Consider the following 19,341-nt stretch of genomic DNA (forward strand, 5'->3'; position numbering starts at 1 on the left):
TTTCTCCACCTAGGAGCAGATGATGTTTGCAGCAGCGGGGATTAACACAACCATGGGCACACGACACAGGCTGAGTCTCTCTCTGGATCTCACGTGCAACCAGCACAAACCTGGAAAGCTCCCACAAAACCTCCAGGACAGAAGAGAGCAGCGTGTTTTCCACGAGTTAAAGCCAACTGCTCTCAGCTGGCTGAGGGAACACCAGGGCTGTGACCACTTCCCTCTGCAAAGCCAGCAGAATTCCAAGCACAGATAAAGAGTGCCAGAGCAAAGATAAGGAGGGAGCAAGCAGGAGAGTGAGGGGCAGTCGGTGCATCTGCTGAGGACATCCAGGCTCCTCTGTGGGGTCACCCAGCCCTTCCGCCACCACGAGACAGCTCCGAGTCTGGGCACGCCGCCTGACCTTTTTTACGTGCAACTTTAGCACTTCTGGGTTGTTTTCCAAGATTTATTCTGATTCAGGAGACACCGTGCCTGGCCCACGCCTCCAGCTCCCTTATGCACCAAGTCATCAGGCTGGAGGAGGCTGCTCTCCCTCCTGCCAAAGCAACAGGGCTCAGCAAAGCCAGCCACTCACATCAGGCCTTCAAAGGGCTCTCCAGCCATTCCACCCCTCCCAGGAAGGGAGCAATGCTGGGTCTTGCCTTCTGCCTCCAACTCCTAAAGCCCTGGATGCAAACAGAAGGTGATGCAACTTGAAATGAGTTAATATCCCCACACACATAAAATCAGGGTAATTTGAATCATGCCTTGCATAGGTTATGCTCAGACAGCTCAGCCCTGCTCTGGTGCACTCAGAGGCACGAGACAGACTGTTCAGCAGGATCTCAAAAAATGGCTAGACAAAAGCCACCAGCAGACTCTCAGAGTCACAGCCAGCCAGTCTGTCACTGCAGGTGTGCTCCAGTTTAGGGAAGAGCACAGCCCTGAAGCACAAGTCCCAGGTGACAATGTGCAAAGCGTGGCAAGATCTCTGCATTCTGAGCCAGTCTGGGATATGCATCCCTCACCTCCACCTTGGCTCCCTCCAAACACATCTCCCAATCTTCATCAGCTCCTGACCCACCCACAGCAGTGCAGCAGTGTCCTGCACCAGTGCCCCAGGCCACGTGCATGGAGCAATTCCCACAAAACCTTCTGTCCGACCATGGGAACCCACCCAGCCACATCCCAGGCCTGCGGGCCTATGGAGAGCCAAGCTCCACTGAGATCCCCAGCTTGGAGGAAACAGTCTGACATTTCAAACACAACGTTCACATTATCCCATCTCCTCTACCAGGCTCACGGATGATCACCCTGAACAGTGGTTTCCTGGTGCTTGGGGGGATGTACCCCAGGAGCAGGGAGAGGAGAGAGCTCAGTAAATGGAGAGGCTGGCAAGTACAGAGCTTTTCCATCCTCTAAGACTCCTGCATCCACGACCTGGAGGCTGAGATGCTTCAGCTGCAGCTGAGCTGACATGCAGGAAAATCCAGGGGTCTCGATGAGACACTGGGACCCAACAGCCTTAGGATGTTCAAGACCCAAGGATAACAGCCAGACAACTGATTCTAAAGGGTGAACTCGCAGAGGCACGAGAAACTCTGCATAAAGCCCTGCTCAGCCCCAGCACGGGTGTCTGAGCTGGAGGTGAGAGTGAAGAACTGCAGGACAGGCAGCCCGGGGCGCTGGGGGCTCTGCCGTGCCCCAGCCCGGGGCCGGCGCTCGGCGGTGCCCCAGGCGGGGCTGCCGTGCCCGCGGCAGGACCGGGAGCAGCGAGGCGCAGGCAGGGCAGGCACTGCAGCCTGAGGCGGCCAGTCACGGAGCCGCCCCGTGCCCCCCGGCTGCTGCACGACCCTCAAGCCCGTTAAAACCTCTCCGGCCGTGCGGCCGGGCCGGGGGCGAGCGGGGCCCCCGCAGCCCCCGGGTCTCCCCACAGCCTCGGGCAAGGCGCTCCGGCCGCCGCACAGCCCCGAGCCGGGACCCCGGCACCGCCCGCCCCCCCGGGCCGCCCCGGCCTCCGGCCCCCGCGCGGGCCCCCCGGCAACAGGTGGTGCGGGGCGGCCCGGGGGCGGCGGGGCCCAGCCGGCGCCTCCGGCCGGGAGAGCCCCGGGCGACCCCCGGCGCGGGCGGGAGCCGCGGCCCGCGGGGCTGCGGCGGGAGGCCCCGGGCGGCCGGCCCGTCCCCGCTCCCTTCCCCCGCGTCCCCGTCGCCGCTCACCTGGGGGTGGAGGCGCCGCGCTGCCGCTCCGTCCCCCCGGCCCCGCGCGTTCCCCCGGGCGGAGCAGCTCGCGCCCGCTCCGGCCGCCCCGCCGGCCCTTCCTCCCGCCCGCCCGAGCCCCGCGCCCGCCCTACGCCGCCGCCGTGGCGCAGCGCCCCGTCCCGGCCGCGGGCGTGCGGCGCGGAGACAGCGCAGGGACCGTCGTGAATAGCGCGGCGGGACTACGAGCCCCGAGGGGCGCCGCGCGCAGGAAGCGGAAAGCGGCGGCCGAGCGGGGCACCGGGAGCGGCGGTTCGGGGCCGGGGCAGGCCCGGTGGAGCCCCGAGCAGCGGCAGTGGTTAAGGCCCGAGGGAGCGGCGAGCTCCGGACTCGCGGAGGGCGCGGGCCGCAGCGGCCGGTGAGGGGCGGCTGGCGCTGTGCGGTGGGCGAGGACTACGACTCCCAGCGTGCCTTGCGGCCCGTGAGACAGCGCCCACCCCCGGCCGGGGGTCGCAGCGCAGGCGGCGCTGGCCTCGGGGGCGGTGGGACCTGCTCGGGCTGAGGGTCCCGGTGGGTCTTGGCGTGCTTTGGGAATCCCGTGGCTCCATTCGTCCGGGGCCGCGGCTTGGGAAAGGCGGCTGCGTGGCCCTGAGCCCTCACACGGAGGCTCCGTGCGCCCCTGAGCGTCCCCGGCACTCCCCTGAAGGCGCCGCCGTGAGGGGATGGAGGATCGGGGCGTTCCCTGTGCGGAGTAGAGCCCGCGGCTGAGCCAACCTGGCAGGAGCCGCCCGTAATTACAGCTTTAATGACCTGGCGGTATATGAAGCGCAGGTGGGGCCGCGGGGATGTGCTCGGCGCTGCGGGCCATGTGCAGCCGCGGTTCGGCGTGGGACGGGAGCGGGGCCGGGCCGGGGCCTGCACCCACCCGGCCTCGCAGTCCCGACCCACGTCCCGAGCCAAACCAAGGCCAGACTCGCCGGGCTAAGAAGCGCCTTCACACCCTCCCACTGCACAGAGATGAGAGATGGGAGCAGTTCGACTCTCCGTGCTGGGCCGCTCCCTCCCGGAGCCATGAGGGAAAACTGAGAGAGGGCCCCAGATGGGACCCAGCCCAGCTGGTCCGGCACACCCTGATGGAAGTCAGTGGTCGTTGTTCCAGCAAAAGCAGCATCATTTATGCCACCAGTCTTGGAGGGTGATCACTGCCTGCTGAGTGAAACATGACAGTTGCTAAAGAGGGAGGAGAATGTTCTCTTCAGGCTGTTGGACCCTCCCCAAAGGGCACCTCAGGCTTTCTCTGTGGGGTGCTGAAATGGCAAATGTTCATGAAACCTTCTGTAGCACAATGCAGGGACCAAAAGCTGATGAAGAGCTTGGGCTTCCCTTCATCCCTCTGTAAAATGTGACTGCTTGTCATATCAACACATTTATTTGCAGACACAGTTCAGCTGCTGTTCTTTGGGGTGGCCCAGGGGAGGAGCAGCCCCATGCTGCCCTCACTCACAGATGGGATTCCTGATCTGGGGAAACTGAAGGCTTGGTGCTCCAGCAGTGTCTGAGGAAAGCACAGAGCAGGTATCCCCAAAATCACAGGATCACGGAATATCCCAAGCTGGAAGGGACCCACCAGGATCATCAAGTCCAACGAGCCCCTGCAGCTCCTGTGGGCTTCAACATCCTCACAGCACAGAGCCCAGCCCTGGCATGACAGGGAGTTCCTGGCTGGAATTATGTCACCAGCCTGGCCATCTTTATTTGGAGAATAAATGTGTGAAGCAAACTTGGCCCAGTTAGAAAGGGGTTTCAAAAAGTGGATGTTTTCAGTGTGTTCAGTTAGGAATTACAATCGTGGGAAGGTTTGGGTTGGAAGAGACCTTAAAGCCCATCCCATCCCACCTCCTGCCATGGGCAGGGACACCTCCCACTGTCCCAGGCTGCTCCCAGCCCTGCCCAGCCTGGCCTTGGGCACTGCCAGGGATGCAGGGGCAGCCACAGCTGCTCTGGGCACCCTGTGCCAGGGCCTGCCCACCCTCACAGGGAACAATTCCTCATTCCCAATATCCCATCCAGCCCTGCCCTCTGGCAGTGGGAGCCATTCCCTGTGTCCTGTCCCTCCATCCCTTGTCCCCAGTCCCTCTCCAGCTCTCCTGGAGCCCCTTCAGGCCCTGGCAGGGGCTCTGAGGTGTCCCTGGAGCTTCTCCTCTCCAGGTGAGCACCCCCAGCTCTCCCAGCCTGTCAGAAATTCAATGAACTGGGATCCACATTCCCTAATTTTAGCTGGATAAACTGAGGCCCATAACTGGCAGTGCCCATCACATCTGTGAGCACTGCAGAAAGACAGATGTTTCCAGTTATTCCAGACAAATTCCTGTTCCTGTCATGGATGATAAAGTGGATCTAACATTCAGTTGGTGCAGCAGAGGCATCAATATTGCAGTGAACTGCATTCCTGGGAATGAAAGGTGAGAGCAATGTCACCTCCTGCTCTGCCCTGAGCAAACCTCATCACAGAAACAATCATTTTCAAGTGTTGTTGCCCAGCTTCTCCACCTGCCATGCCTCCTAAAACCATTCCAGGGCTTTTCCTGGAGCTGCCTGGACCATCCTGAGCTTTTCCTGACCATACAAACCTTGCTTTCCTCTGGCTGTAAAGGTTCTCCCCCACCCAAATCTGACAGAGGAGAGTGTCTGCCAGCTCTCCCTGATGTCCTGTGCAGGCTGACCTAGAACAGAGCCTGGACACAGTTACAGAATAAAGCAGGGATTTGTTAGGAGGCCTCAATGGATCCACCTTGGGCAGCACGAGAGCCCAGCCAGGGCTGCACCCAAGGTGAACCAAAATGGTCACAAAATGCACCACTGGTCATGGGGTCTCTCACTTTTATAAGTTCTAGTCTATTTACATATTGGAGTTCATTATCCAATGACAGCTTTAGGTTGTGCAGTCCCATCCTGCTTATTTTTCTCCATTGTTTGTGCTCTTGGGCCTGAGATTTGGATCATTTGTCCTTGATCCCCAGCTAGAGGAGAAATTGTTTTGTCTCCCTACTCTGTGCAGAGAGTTCACCATCCCCTAATACAAAGTTCAGAAATGCACACCAAAGCAGGGCAGAATCTGAAAACCAGAAAAGTTAAACCTGAGGCACCATCCCCACACCATGGACTGGCACAGTGAGGTCCAAGCAGCCATGGATCGATGTGTGTCAGCCCAGACACAGCTCTGGATGTCTCTGTGAGCTCCCCTGGCCCTGATCCCGAGCTGCTGTGCCATGGGACACCCCAGAGCATGGGAGGTGGCCTGGAGCAGGCCCAGCTGGCCAAGGCCAGGGCACACACCCAGGGCTGGCAAGGACTGGAGGATGCACAGGGAGAATTCCCCTTGTGTTCTGGCACTGCTGGAACCAGCAGCTCCTGCCTGAGGCACCTCAGGTGAGAGAGAGGAAGGGTTTGCGTGTTCCACATGCCAGGATCTCCCACAGGATTTCCCAGGACACCAAGCTTGACTGAGCTTTCCCTCAGTTCTCACCAGTGCTGTGACCTTCACACTGGCAAGTGGCTTTTCCTGGTGCCTGCCCTCAACCCCCCAGCTGCAGGTCCTGGTGGCTGTCAGAGGGCAGGACAGAAAGCCTTAGATCCATCATTGTTTTGGGAGGAGATCCTCCTCCTTGAGCTGTTGCAATGGAAGGTGCAAGGCAGGTGCAAGGAAGTGTTATAGCAGCTTCTTTGAGTTAGGTTTAATAAGTTCTTGGAGGTCTCTAACACACCTAAGATAGCTCAGCTATCTTTGGAGGCATAAAAATTGGTAGGATGGCTTTTGTTGCAGTGTTGGAAACAAAAAGGTTTAATAAAAGGCAAAATAACAAACAGAAAAAGGGAGCTGGGTGTCAGACGTTCTTGTTCCTGGTAAAACACTTTACAAAGCCATTCATTTCTTTGTTTTCCTTTTTTAAAAAATTAATTGCTTAGATGGGACTTTTTGGCTTCTGTTTAATTAGATGTCTTTAAGTTTGAGGTGAAGTCCCCTGGGCCTATGAGGTGGCTTTTTTCAGCTAATCGAGGAGAGAAACTTCTGGGCTTCTTTCTTTTTTGAGGGGACAAAGGATAGTTTTGTCACTCTGTCAACAGGGGGCACACTCTTACACCTCACCCTTTCTATACATCTAAAGAGGAGAAAGGAACATGAACTGAAAAAGTTGTTGACAAAACTTTTGTAGTTCTGTTTTGCTGACAAAAGTTTTGTAGTTCTGCTAATAATTTTTAAATTTGGTTCTAATCTTCTATCTTAACAAGGAAATGCAACCCTTGACTAAATATATAATGTATATATATTGTATAAGGTGTGCAGGCCCTGGCACAGGGTGCCCAGAGCAGCTGTGGCTGCCCTTGGATCCCTGGAAATGTCCAAACCAGGCTGGGCAGGGCTTGGAGCACCCTGGGACTGTGAAAGGTGTCCCTGCCCATGGCAGGGGGTGAATCAAGATGAGATTTAAAGTTCTTTCAACCCAAACCACTCCATGACACTGTGATTATCCATGAGTGCATCTATCACTGGCCAGTGATATGTTTTTAGTGGTAGGGATCTCAAAGTTTTGTAGATCTAGTGTTGTGTGTAATACCTGTACGTGCAACACTGAGGGCACCTGAGGGAACAGTGTGGTACAAACCCAGATTTTGCTTTCATTGTCAAGAGAATGCATCTCCCACATTTGTGGTGTGAGGGAAATTGGACTCGGTGACTTTGAGAGGGGCAGGGATGGCCCAGGGGAGATGCAGCCTGTGTTTGTGGAGGCACATGGTCCTTGCACAGTTCCAGCAGCTGTCAGCAGTGCCTGGGCTCACACCAGGCTCGTGGTTCCTCCTGCTTGCCCAGCACCACGTGCTGTCACCTGCAGAGGGAAAGCTCAGGGGATGGAGAATGGTCCTGCTGCAGCTGGGCCAGGACATGTTCAAGGTGCTCTGTTGTCTTTTTTTATGTGGTAATGACACTCAAACCTCTCCCTGCTTGAGGGAAAGGTATCCATCCCCTCTGTTCAGGGAGGATTATCTGTTCCAAAACCCCCAGGTGATCCCAGGGCCCCACACCTGTCCCTGGGACTGAGTCTGTGCCTAAAATGGCCCCCTGGGCCCCATATCACAGGGACATGGGGGATTGGGGTGTCTCTTGGGTTGCTGGAGCTGTGGGAGTGTTCATAGCACTCTGGGGGTATGAGGAATTCCTGCAGTCCTGGGGGAATTCTCACTAGAGGAGGAGAGTTGTCAGCATCTCCTTAGGGGAACTGGAGAGTCCTGGGAGTATCAGGGCATTCTTGGGGGAACCTGGGAGCTCTGGGAGTATCAGGCATCTATCCCCCCAGGTGTGTGGTGTCCCCAGATGTCACAGTCCCCAGTTCCTCACAAGCATTGCACAAGTGCACGGGGACTCAGGGATTTGGGGTACCCCAGCTGTCCTCAGTGGGGTGGGGGTGTCAGGGGACCCCAGGGAGGGAAGGTGTCCCCTGGTCACTGGTCAGGGAGGTGGGCTCACTGTGGCCCTTGGGCACACCTTGGGGCAGGGGTGGTGACAGGGACCCCCAAGGCCCTGGGAAGGACAGGTCTCATCCCCCTGCAGCCCCTCTACCAACCCCAGCACCCCTCAACACCCAGGCTCCCCCTGACTCTCTGCTTTCCCAGCGCTCCCCTACAGCCCCTGCTCACTCTCCCACCCCCCCAGTGACCCCCAACCTTCCCCAGGGATGACCCACAGGATCCTGCTGCCCCCCAGTTCATTCCTCAGTGCTGTCCCACCCTGAGCCACTGTGTGCACAAGGAAAGAAAGGGATGTGGCTTTGGCAGGGCCTGGGGTCCATGGCCCCCCTCATCTCCTTTGAGTGCTGGGGTTTTCCCTGTGTTTGCCACGGCCCTGATGGTTCCAGTCCCTACTCCATTATGAGGGGTCTGGCTGTCCCCAAACAGGGTACAGGGGCTCTGACCTGTCCCCTGCTCCTCACACACACGGGCTGGGCTGCTCTCTCATGGCTCCATGAGGGGATTGTGTCACAGGCACCCAGGTTACCCTTTGGATTGTGGTTTAACCACTTCTATCCCCAAAGTACCTACTAAAGCCTTCAAATCATAGAATGTGTCAGGCTGGGAGGGATCCACAGGGATCACTGCTCTTTAAGAGACCAGTCCTCCCAGTGCAAAGTGCCCCAGGGATGTGGGGGCTGGAAGACTCTTCAGAAAGAGCTGAAGGCAGAGGGAAGAATGGTAAAAAGGGGTTTTGGCAGCAGGGCCTCTTCTGCCACCCCCCCTAGGCAGAGAGGTGGGATGACACAGGTGGAATGTCTGGAAGTCTGTCAGGAGTTGGTAGAGTGGGAGAGGGGAACCAAGTGTGTGTGAGGGGCTCAGCTCTGCTCCAAAATCCCTGAGATCCAGAGTGTCTCTCTTGTCACCCCAAGCCCACACTGTCCTTCTGCCAGGTCTCACTGAGAGCTGGGCAAGGGCCTTGGAGATCCCCAGGATCCAGCAATAATGAACTCCCACAGGAGGAGCACCTGGAATGACACAGATTAATGGGACAGTAAATGACAGAGGAGCTGAGACAATGCACAATGAACACTCTTTTATGGAACAGACACAGCAGGTGCAGCTCTGGCCATGTTCCCCCACAGAGGAAATCAGCTCCTGGCCATCAGTGGTGCCTGTGGTGCTCATCTTTCAGGGGTGGCATGATCTCTCCAGTCTCTAAAATCCTGTCTCCCTGTGGGAAGAGAGCATGGTGAGCATTCTCTATGGCACCCAGACTCCCCCCACACAGCCCAGTCCCTCAGGGAACCTGCAGCTGTCCCCACTTCCAGGCAAGAATCTCACCACAACTCACTCAGAACATTCTCATTCCCCCAACATCCCCACAATGCTGGAATAACATCACAGCAAAATTTCCTGGAGCCTGTGCTTGCTTTACCCCTTGTTTTCACTACAGCAGCCACACATTTTGAGCCTGCTTTGTTTTAAAAATTACTTATAGCACTGCATAATTCCCTCCAGCAGTGATCAGTGAGTCCAAACCCGTGGCCCAGAGCCCATGGGGAGCCATGGAATTCCTCAAAAATCAACCTGCTGCCCCAGTGCCACCTGTTCCAGCTCCAGGCACAGTCCTGGCCTGCTGAGCTGCCCTAACTCAACTGAAAAATGAGGCTGAAGACAGAGGCCAACAGCTTGACCTTCAGCATATTGTTTTGTGGCTGTGTGGGATGTAATAATTTATAATTTTATTTTAGACAGAGCTGATTAGGAGGTGTTATGCCAAATATGGGCAGCAGTCAGAAAGGGCAGAGCTGATTTTCTGTAGGAATATTTGCCCTCTGACTTGTCACACCAATCAGTAACAGCTCAGAGCAGCCTGGAAACAGAAAATACCAAACATTGTGACACTCTCTGCTTCATGAAACTTGTCCTAAGCTGAGGTGACACAGCTCTTTGGGGACACCCAAGTGTGGGGCACCTTCAGGGACAAGTGGGACCAAGCCAGAACCAACATTCTCAGGGCTTAACAAGGAGAAGCAGAGCCACTCCTGTGTGATTCCATGTTGTTAATAATCACTGGGGCTGTGAACACCCATTCCCAAAGGGAATGTTTGTATTTCCCACCCAGGAGGGGCAGCATCAGCCAGGTGCTACAGAGAGGTGACACTGAAACAGGGACTGAGACAAGATTAAAGTGCCCAAACCCACTGTTGCTGTGCTGCCCACAGGACCCAGCACATCCCTTGGGAAAGCTGTCACTGGACATTTCCCAGATGCTCCCTGGAAACCCCTTCCTGTGTGTGTGACAGAAGATAAGACAGGCCATGAGAGACTTACTGGGAATATCCGTGGGTTGGCCACAACCACCTTGTGCGGCGATTTCTGGAACAGGGGAAGAACACAGGGAAGGGCAAAGAGAACAGTGTTACTTGAGGAAGCACAAAGAGTGTTCAAAATGGGCACCACGACCTTTTCAGGACACAAACTGTGCTAAGCACAGGTCTTGTTAAACCTTCCACTACTTAGAGTAATACCTGAGGCTGCAGCAGTCACACTTGCCAGGGAGAGCAGAGCCCCTTTCCCTCCCCACACCAACTGCTGCCCTGGTTATTTCCAGGGCTGCTCCTGCAGGACAGGAACAATTCAGTCACAGCTTTTCTGCTCAGATCACAGGAGAAGCTGGGCACTGCCATAAATCATGGAATGACTTTGGTCGGAAGGGGCCTTAACCCTTCCACTATCCCAAGTTACTCCAAGCCCCAATCTGGCCTTGGGCACTGCCAGGGATCCAGGGGCAGCCACAGCTGCTCTGGGCACCCTGTGCCAGGGCCTGCCCACCCTCACAGGGAACAATTCCTCATTCCCAATATCCCATCCAGCCCTGCCCTCTGGCAGTGGGAGCCATTCCCTGTGTCCTGTCCCTCCATCCCTTGTCCCCAGTCCCTCTCCAGCTCTCCTGGAGCCCCTTCAGGCCCTGGCAGGGGCTCTGAGGTGTCCCTGGAGCTTCTCCTCTCCAGGTGAGCACCCCCAGCTCTCCCAGCCTGGCTCCAGAGGGGCTCCAGCCCTTGGGGTGTCTCCATGGGCTCCCCTGGACTCTCTCCAGCAGCTCCAGGTCCTGCTGCTGTTGGCCTCAGGGCTGGGGCAGCTCTGCAGCTGGGGTGTCACAAGAGTGATTCTTTGGGATGAAGCCTCACACTAAATTTATATATAAATGTTACCCCACCATGCAACACAAGCGGTGAACAGGCCACGGGGAATAACCTCCATCTGCAGCCGAGTGTGAGCAGCACCGTCCCCCACCCGCTGTGGGACCAGTCCCGCTCCATCCCCCCGGCCCTTCCCGGCCATTCCCTGCCCCGGCGGGCCCGCACGCACCAGCAGATGGTACTTCACGTAGTAGGTGATGGCCCAGGCGGGGAGCAGCACCCGCAGAAACACGAAGCGGCCGCCCTGGTAGAAGTTGTGCACCTGCGGGCACGGGGACGGTCAGGCGGGGCCAGCGGGCCGGGCGAGGCCGCGCGGTGCCCGCGTCCCGCCGCTCACCTGGTGCCGCCAGGGCTCCCCGGGCCGCAGGAAGCGCTCCCAGAAGGCGGCCACGGGCCCGAGCCGCTGCGGCGGCAGCACGGGCTCCCGCGGGCTCAGCTCCTGGTCCCGCAGCCAGCGGCGCCGCAGGGCGCGGAGCTGCTGCACCCGCAGCCTCTCATCCTGCGTGGGGCCGCTCATGGCGCCTCAGCCCGCCCGGGCCGCTCGCTCCGCTCCGGTTCGCTCCGGTCCCGTTCGGCCCCGCTTGGGTCACCCCGGTCCCGATCGGCCCCGCTCGGGCGCCGTGTCCTTCGCGGCGGCGCGCGGCGGTGACGTCATGGCGCGCGCAGTGGTGACGCGCCAGGCGAGGCCGCCGAGGTGGTGCTGAGGTGGCTCCGCCGTGAGGGGAGCCCGGGAACCGGGAGGGTCTGGGGAAAGGACAGCGCAGGGGACTCCGCTGGGGCCGCTTCCCGTGCCCGCAGGGAGCAGACAGGGCAAGTGTACTTGTAACAGCATGGAGGGACAGGACACAGGGAATGGCTCCCACTGCCAGAGGGCAGGGCTGGATGGGATATTGGGAAGGAGGAATTGTTCCCTGTGAGGGTGGGCAGGCCCTGGCACAGGGTGCCCAGAGCAGCTGTGGCTGCCCCTGGATCCCTGGCAGTGCCCAAGGCCAGGCTGGGCAGGGCTTGGAGCAGCCTGGGATAGTGGGAGGTGTCCCTGCCATGGCAGGGCTGGGATGGGCTGGTCCCTAATGACCCTTCCCAGCCAAACCATACCATGGTCCCCTGATTCCATTATTCCAATATTCCGTGATTGTGTGTTTCCACGTTTCCAGTGATTCCACGATTCCATAATTACAACGTTTCCATGGTTCTTATGATCCCAGTGATTCATTGATCCAGTGATTCCACGTTTCCCCGATCCCAGTGCTCCATGATCTCGATATTCCCCTGATTCCGGTGTTTCCCCGATCCCCCTGTGGGTTCCCCCATCCCATTGTGAGTTCCCCCCCATCCTGGTGTTCACTTCCCCCATCCCTGTGTGTAATTCCCCCCATCCCGGTGTGTGTTCCCCTACCCCGGTGTGTATTTCCCCCATCCCGGTGTGTGATTCCCCCCATCCCGGTGTTCATTCCTCCCACCCCGGTGTGTGTTCCCCTCCATCCCTGTGTGATTCCGCCATCCCGGTGTGTATTTCCCCCATCCCGGTGTGTGATTCCCCCCATCCTGGTGTTCATTTCCCCCACCCCGGTGTGTGTTCCCCCCCATCCCGGTGTGTATTTCCCCCATCCCGGTGTTTCCTGCTCTCTCCGTTCCCGCTCGGGCAGCGGGTCCGTGGCGCCCCCTGGCGGCGCGGGCATCTCTGTGGCGGCGCGGTGTCTGGGGGTCGCGGGTTCGATCCCCGCTCTGGCCGTTCCGTGCTCCGGGCCCGTGCAGCAGCGCCGCTCCGCCCTCGGGGCGGCTCCTGCTCCGGGACCCGGGGCCTGCCCGGCCGTGTGCGCTCCGGGGCCATGGCCGAGCCGTGCCCGGGGCTGGCCCTGCGCTTCCAGCGCCGCTTCCTGGCGGCGCGGCCGCTCCGCTCGCTGCCCTGGCCGGTACGGAGGGGCGGGGGAGGCTGCACCGCGTCGTTGTTAATTTATTTATTTATCTATTTATCCTGTTCTAGGAACTCGAGCAAAGCCTGCGGACTGCGCCGGACTCCGCGCTGCTGGCGGATATTCTGCACAAGGTGAGGAGCGGCTCGGAGTCACCCCCTTGCCATCACCAGGGTGTCCCAAATCCGCCGGAATTGCTCAGAAATACGGAGATCGGTGATCTGGTGTTGCAGTGCTTCTTTAGGCCCTGCAGAACCGCAGATTTCCTTCTTTGCCCGGTATTTGGGTGTTCTTAGATCAAAACAGACCCGCGTGCCAGAGCACTGATGTGGTGGTGAATGGCTCCGGGATGATCGGGATACAGGGATGGGGGTGCTAAACTGTCCCTGCGGATCACAAATCAGGCAGCAAACCGAAACGGAAAGAAGGAAGACCAAAAGAAGCAGGAGAATAAATTGAAATATTTTCAGTCTGTTTTCTTCTTTGCTGTATTGAAAAGTGATATTTTTGTTTTACACAAAAAGTAAGAACTCTGTGGCCACAGTTCTGTAAACTCACAAACCTGTCAGAAATTATCCCATTTCAGTTTCTGGCTTAGCATCTCTTGTACAGACTAAATTCCAAAGCATTTCATGGCACCCAGACCCAGTTAATGGTCTGCTGTGGTCCTTAGTGCCTTTCCTAAACCCTGCCCTGGGTAATTGGTTTCCATGGTTCTTCTCATTGTAGACAATTCTTCACCCTCTGTGTGTGAAATATCCCCCTTCAGCCAAGTACAGGAGGTGCTTCCTGACTGAGCTCATCAAAAAGGTACCTCTTGCTTTTCAGCTTATTTTCCACTTGTTTTTCTCTTAATTTTTTTTCCTTGAGAATACCCCATATAATAACCAACCACAACATTCAGTGTAAGTACTCTGTACTAAAATGGAGCTTAGAGTGCATTGTTTTCTCTTTCATGACAATGTGATGCTCAGAGCTGCCCTGTTCTCCTCCCCCACAGCTGGAATCCACAGCAGCTGAACCCCTGGATGAACTCTACGAGGCACTGGCAGATGTTCTGAAAGAAGAAGAGGAATCTACTCACTGTTACAAAAACTACTTACTGGTAAAAACTGACTCTGCGCTGTTCTAAACCACATTTACTCACCCAAACCAAGGAATAATTGGCTTTCTAAACACCCACCTTTATTGTAAATGCAGGGTGCCCTGACAAAGGCAGGAATGATGAATCTGACTCCGTGTTCTCAGGCTAGTTTAGTACTTTATTATATTAAGGAATACTATACTAAACTATACTAAAGAATACAGAAAGGATACTTGCAGAATGCTAAAAAGATAATAATGAAAACTCGTGACTCTTTGCAGAGTCCTGACAGCTTGGCCCTGATTGGCCAAAGAGTGAAAACGGCTCACAGCAGAAACCAATGGAACAATCACCTGTGGGTAAACAATCTCCAAACACATTCCACATGAGCAAAACACAGGAGAAACAAATGAGATAAGAATTGTTTTCCTTTTCTCTGAGGCCTCTCTTGCTGCCTTTCAGCTTCCCAGGAGAAAAACCCTGGGTGAAGGAATTTTTTCAGAGAATGTGAATGCCACACACCCTGAAGCCTGGAGTGCTTCCTGCCTTTTCCCAGGTGCTCCTGTTGATTGTAAGCTCTCAGTCATGGCCTGTGCTGATGCATCTTTGCCTCCCATGTCTTGCAGCCCTCCGGGGACTGTGTGAGCCTCTGCGAGAGCACAGCGCTGATCTCCGGGGGCACCACGGGGCTCCTCACCTGGGAGGCTGCCCTGCACCTGGCCCAGTGGGCCCTGCAGAACCCCAGCCTCTTCAGGGGCAGGTATGGCAGCACCACAGAGCTCTGATCCTGCAGGGTCACACAGGGCTGTGGCTGGGAAGGGACATATTCCATGGGCAGGGACACCTCCACTGTCCCAGGCTGCTCCCAGCCCTGCCCAGCCTGGCCTTGGGCACTGCCAGGGATCCAGGGGCAGCCACAGCTGCTCTGGGCACCCTGTGCCAGGGCCTGCCCACCCTCACAGGGAACAATTCCCAATTCCCAATATCCCATCCAGCCCTGCCCTCTGGCAGTGGGAGCCATTCCCTGTGTCCTGTCTCTCCATCCCTTGTCCCCAGTCCCTCTCCAGCTCTCCTGGAGCCCCTTCAGGCCCTGGCAGGGGCTCTGAGGTGTCCCTGGAGCTTCTCCTCTCCAGGTGAGCACCCCCAGCTCTCCCAGCCTGGCTCCAGCCCTTTGGTACTGTGAGCTACACTACTGTAGTTTAATAACATAAATATTTAATAACAGACTATGCACCCAAAATTACTGAAATTAGAGCCTTTTGCTGCTGAGTAATTGCTGCTCTTGTCTGTTCTGCCAAACTTTAACCCAGGAGAGGGCCTGGTTTAGGACCTGGTTTGGGATCAAACCCTTGCACTGTGCAGTCTGACCTTCTCTGTGAGGTCAGCTGTTCAGTTTTCAGTAATTTCATTAATGATCTTCACCTCATGATGGGATGCACCAAGGAATATCTACATTAGATTAGTGTGCAGTTTTGAACACATAATTTCCAATTTATTTATAATTAGTCAAGATGAGCAAGGAGTTTTGAGGAAAGATAATTTAATAATAATTAAGCTCACAGGGGAAGGAACTTTGCTGCTCAGTCTGTTTCTCTCCACTGACTAAAAGCTGGAGAGCCAGCTCAGGAGGAAACAACTGTGCTGCAGATGGCCAAAGCCAGGTGGGAATGTCTCTCCTCCCTGTGGTGGGAATGCTTTGTGCCTTACAGAAATCAGCATTTCAGCTAATTAATTTTATGCTGACAATTCCACCCTCAGTTATTCCCAACTCTCCAGTTGTTTAGGACAAAGGTTAGATTATGGATGGTTCACTCAAAAATTATTGTAATTATCTGGAACTGATTTTACCTTTAATTATATTTAGAATGTTTTGATTTTAACTCAATGCAGAGTCCTGATAGTCCTTTTTACTCCATTACCCTCAGGACAATCCTGGAATTGGGGAGTGGGGTTGGCTTCACTGGAATTGCCATCTGCAAGAGCTGCCAGCCCAGGACATTCATATTCAGTGACTGCCACCCCCGTGTTCTCAGCCAGCTGGGGGAGAACCTGCAGCTGAACGGCCTCAGCCCGGAGCCGGACGGGACCTGGAGCCTCCAGACAGAGTCCCAGGGACAGGAGGGGGAAGGACAGAGCTGCCAAACCCCCAGAGTGATTGTGGCTGAGCTGGACTGGGGCTCAGTGACAGAGAAACAGCTGCTGGCCCTCAGAGCTGATGTTGTGATTGCAGCAGGTACCACAGGGAGCAGGGGTGGGCAGGGCTCAGCCACCCCAGCAGCCTCCTGAGGAGAAACAAATAACAACAACCAACCACAGACTGTATTTGGACTTGTCTGTGTATAAAATCAGAGGGAGATTTATAAAAATTCAATTATGGAAAACCTAGTGGCAGTAGGATGATGGTGGTGATACCCAGTGAGAGCAGAATGCCTCAGCTGTAGGACTTACACCCTGATTTGGAGCTTTGCAAAGAAAAAACCTGAGAATCCAGGTGCAAAAATGACTTTGGTATCCCAGCTATCACAGGATGCAGTGATTGGGAATTGATTAAATGAAATCCCTGCATGGTACCTAATGGCAGTGACACTGCTCAGTGCCCAAACCAGCCCCAGCAGCTCTCTGAAGGGAAGAGCTGAGGGGCACTGACATCTCTCTATTTGCTGTTACTGCAGCACAATAACTGCAGTGGAGCACACGCCTCTGTGTAGGAAACCTGCACACCTCTGTGTAGGAAACCTTCCCACCTGCACACCTCAGTGTAGGAAACCTTCCCACCTGCACACCTCTGTGTAGGGAACAGCCCCCCCTGAGCATCAGCACTCTGCTCCCCTTGGTGTTCCCTGACCTCTCACCACCATTTCTGCTCTCCAGAGAACAACTCCAGCTGAAAACATCTGCAAGGCCTTGGCAGCAGCCTCTAAACCACTCATTCCTAACAAGGCAGGTTTGTTTTGCCAGGGGCAGTGGGAACAGAGCACCAGCACTCAGTGGTTCTGCTGCCTCCCTTAGGATGGGCTTAAATAAAATATCTGACAATCCATTTACAAAAAGGAGCGCTGATTTTTAGTGATGAGGGCATAGCCCATAAAATATCAATATTCTCCTGCACTGTGAAGATTTTATTTCTGCTTTGCAGTTGTTAGTCTGGTTTTTGCTCAATTCTCAATAAATATTGTATGTTGTTTTTTTTTTTCTTTTAGATGTGGTGTATGATCCTGAGATAATTGTAGCCCTCATTGGGATGCTACAGAAACTCTCCACCTCCAGAGCAGACAGGAAAGCTCCTGAGGTGTTCATTGCCTCCACAATCCGAAATCCAGCCACGTATCAGCTGTTCCAGGCTGAGCTGGGTGGGTGCTGTTCCATCCAGAGCTCAATAGTTCTGCCTTTCTGCCTTTCCCCATTCCTTGTTCTGTGGTAGAGGAGCAGGAGCATTGTCCAAGGGCAGGATCTTGTCCTAGAGCTGGATTTAAGAGCAGTGGCTTTTGCACATGGATTTCATCAGCTTGGAACTCACCTTTGGGTCCATCCTGGCTATCACAGCTCACATCTGTGAGGGATGATTTGTAATCTGGTGCCAGTAGGAAATAAAAAGTGGTTTAAGCTTAAAGGAGGGAGCCATCAGTGCTGCACTGTCAGTGATAACACCTGAGATGCAGCCTAAACCCTTAATCTTATCTTACTTGTTCCTTGACCTGACTCTATTTTCACCTTTTCTCTTTTGATAAAAAAACCCCAACTAGAGATTAAATAAAATAGATTTGGGGATTTTTCTTCATGTAAACTTCTAAAGCCTATCTTTTGCAGTGTCAGCTGGTGTTCACCACCTGGACCTGATGATCCCTGTGGCTTCCTTCAGCTCAGGATATTCTGGGAAATTCTGGTTAATTCACAAAGTGACACAGCAGAGGCATTAATGGGATTTTTACAAAAACACTCATAAGCATTTTCCTGACAATCACAGCATGCTAAAGATCTCTCCTTACAGAACTTGTCATGCAACTTTTGCTCTTCATTTTATCAGGCATGAATATGATTCTCAGTGTTTCTCTTCACAGATAAAGCTGGGATCAGGTGGCAGGTGATTCCAGCCCACAGCAGCTGTAATTTTCTCTGTGATGTGCAGCCTGATGTAACTATTCTACAGCTATTTGTATAACAGCAAACAGAACTGGAATTTAGAGACCAACAGGAGCCCTGTCAGCCCTGTAACAAGATTATCCTGAATTGTGGAAAGGAGGTTCTGAGGATACAGCTGGACACATGGAGTCCTTCCTCCAATTCCCAGCATGGATCCAAGCCTGCAGCTGCCCCTGGGAAGTGACTGAACCTCAAGCAACAGGAACCAAAAAGCCCCAATCACACTTCACTTGGATTCTGTAGAAGACAGCAGAATTCAAGCAGAGATTTTTCCCAACTCTGTTGTGATTTGTAAGTATTGGGGGCAACCTGCAGGATCACAGGGTGAGGATCCCACACAGAGAAGGAAGCAAAGCAGTGTTTCAGAGTAATCACTGGCTTTTGGTTTTAAAAGCAGCTGGTTTTTTATGTCTGTGTATATTTTATGTCTGTGTATATTTGCAGTTTGAGTTGGCTTAAAAACCCCCAATAAACAGTGAGCAGTACCTGTGGCCGTGTCCCAGGATGACTCTGCTGTAAATCAGGTGCATCTTCACTCTGCAGTGATGAGGAGTCAGAGTTGATGTCCCTTTCTCTCACAGTGGCTGCTGGGAATCCAGGCAGGGCTGGCAATGAAAAAGGAATCTCTCTCCATAGCAGAGTTCCAGGTATCCTGCAGAAAGGACTGAGCTTCCCTGCTCTGAAACCTCCCATCATCATTCATCCCTCTCCTGTTGGGTAGCATTGGTCCTGAAGCACAAACATCAAAGTGATGCTCATTCTTCTCTTTTAGCTTCCTTTTCTCTACTAAAAACTACTTAAAATGAAATGAAAACACTTCAACCTCCTCCTTCTGTAGCAATGGAGAGAAAACTGATGATACCTATCTTGAGACCTGAAGAATCTTCTTATTCTTCAAGCTTAAGGAGACCATGATTGCTGGGATCAAGCAGAAATAACCCCAGCCCAGGTTTTGGCTCCCTGTCCCCAAAAAGAACTCAAAGGTTTATTTCCAGAGTAAACACAAACTGGCAGCCCACACAGGAGCTCCTTTATCTCCCCTCACACAAAATTCAAGACAAAGGTTCTTTGTAGATCTCATTTTGGATCTAAAATGTTCTGTTCTATGAAGAGGAAACCTCTTTGGCATTAGTGTTTAATCAGAAAAGTCCCTAATTTACCTCCATGTGCACAGGAATGGCCAAACCTCTAGATAGGATTTTGACTGAAAACAGGAAAAAACCATTAAAAAATTGGCAAATCAATCTTTATGGATCATTCTTCAATCCATAAGCTGGAGGTTTTGCCAAATTCCTGCAGTAAAGTAATTTGTCCC

At 54.5% G+C, this 19,341-nt stretch overlaps 3 protein-coding genes across 8 annotated transcripts in view; 1 reads left to right on the plus strand and 2 right to left on the minus strand.

Moving 5' to 3' along the window:
* The window catches only part of CAPN15 (calpain 15), a 58,798-nt gene extending 56,543 nt beyond the window's left edge, over positions 1–2,255 (minus strand). For all 4 annotated transcript variants that reach the window (XM_054271042.1, XM_054271040.1, XM_054271038.1 and 1 more), the window contains exon 1: positions 2,200–2,255. The gene's annotated coding sequence lies outside the window, so the exon portion shown is untranslated. The remainder of the gene's footprint in view (positions 1–2,199) is intronic.
* Positions 2,256–8,571: 6,316 nt separating this feature from the next.
* NDUFB6 (NADH:ubiquinone oxidoreductase subunit B6) lies at positions 8,572–11,504 on the minus strand. The gene is made up of 4 exons (XM_054270930.1): positions 11,227–11,504; positions 11,059–11,151; positions 10,021–10,065; positions 8,572–8,917 (listed from the first exon to the last, which is right to left on the minus strand). The coding sequence occupies exons 1-4, from the start codon at positions 11,404–11,406 to the stop codon at positions 8,849–8,851; spliced, it is 387 nt and encodes a 128-aa protein (XP_054126905.1). The 5' UTR covers positions 11,407–11,504; the 3' UTR covers positions 8,572–8,848.
* A 1,190-nt stretch (positions 11,505–12,694) lies between these two features.
* EEF2KMT (eukaryotic elongation factor 2 lysine methyltransferase) lies at positions 12,695–18,829 on the plus strand. 3 transcript variants are annotated; one of them, XR_008482807.1, is made up of 9 exons: positions 12,695–12,802; positions 12,874–12,936; positions 13,532–13,612; positions 13,803–13,907; positions 14,513–14,646; positions 15,812–16,119; positions 17,087–17,236; positions 17,945–18,317; positions 18,608–18,829. XR_008482807.1 is itself a non-coding variant. In XM_054270865.1 (8 exons), the coding sequence occupies exons 1-8, from the start codon at positions 12,719–12,721 to the stop codon at positions 18,043–18,045; spliced, it is 1,026 nt and encodes a 341-aa protein (XP_054126840.1). In that variant the 5' UTR covers positions 12,695–12,718; the 3' UTR covers positions 18,046–18,334. The 3 variants fall into 3 exon arrangements, 2 of the variants coding, with proteins under 2 accessions (XP_054126840.1, XP_054126842.1); XM_054270865.1 differs by lacking the exon at positions 18,608–18,829 and having other exon boundaries at positions 17,945–18,334; XM_054270867.1 differs by lacking the exons at positions 17,087–17,236; positions 18,608–18,829 and having other exon boundaries at positions 17,945–18,334.
* The last annotated feature ends 512 nt before the right edge of the window (positions 18,830–19,341 follow it).

Source organism: Melozone crissalis, unplaced genomic scaffold (genome assembly GCF_028551555.1).
Source record: "Melozone crissalis strain CALT ecotype California unplaced genomic scaffold, PUWL_Pcris_2 ptg000012l_1, whole genome shotgun sequence".
Lineage (NCBI taxonomy): Eukaryota > Metazoa > Chordata > Aves > Passeriformes > Passerellidae > Melozone > Melozone crissalis.

Excerpts from the sequence above, each read along its gene's own strand:
- NDUFB6 (XM_054270930.1), bottom strand. The coding sequence starts at position 11,406 with ATGAGCGGCCCCACGCAGGATGAGAGGCTGCGGGTGCAGCAGCTCCGC. Across the intron at positions 11,152-11,226 it reads GGGAGCCCTGGCGGCACCAG|GTGCACAACTTCTACCAGGG; the intron begins GTGAGCGGCGGG and ends CCGTGCCCGCAG. Across the intron at positions 10,066-11,058 it reads ACGTGAAGTACCATCTGCTG|AAATCGCCGCACAAGGTGGT; the intron begins GTGCGTGCGGGC and ends CCCCTGTTCCAG.
- EEF2KMT (XM_054270865.1), top strand. The coding sequence starts at position 12,719 with ATGGCCGAGCCGTGCCCGGGGCTGGCCCTGCGCTTCCAGCGCCGCTTC. Across the intron at positions 13,613-13,802 it reads TGACTGAGCTCATCAAAAAG|CTGGAATCCACAGCAGCTGA; the intron begins GTACCTCTTGCT and ends CCTCCCCCACAG. Across the intron at positions 17,237-17,944 it reads GCTGTTCCAGGCTGAGCTGG|ATAAAGCTGGGATCAGGTGG; the intron begins GTGGGTGCTGTT and ends TTCTCTTCACAG.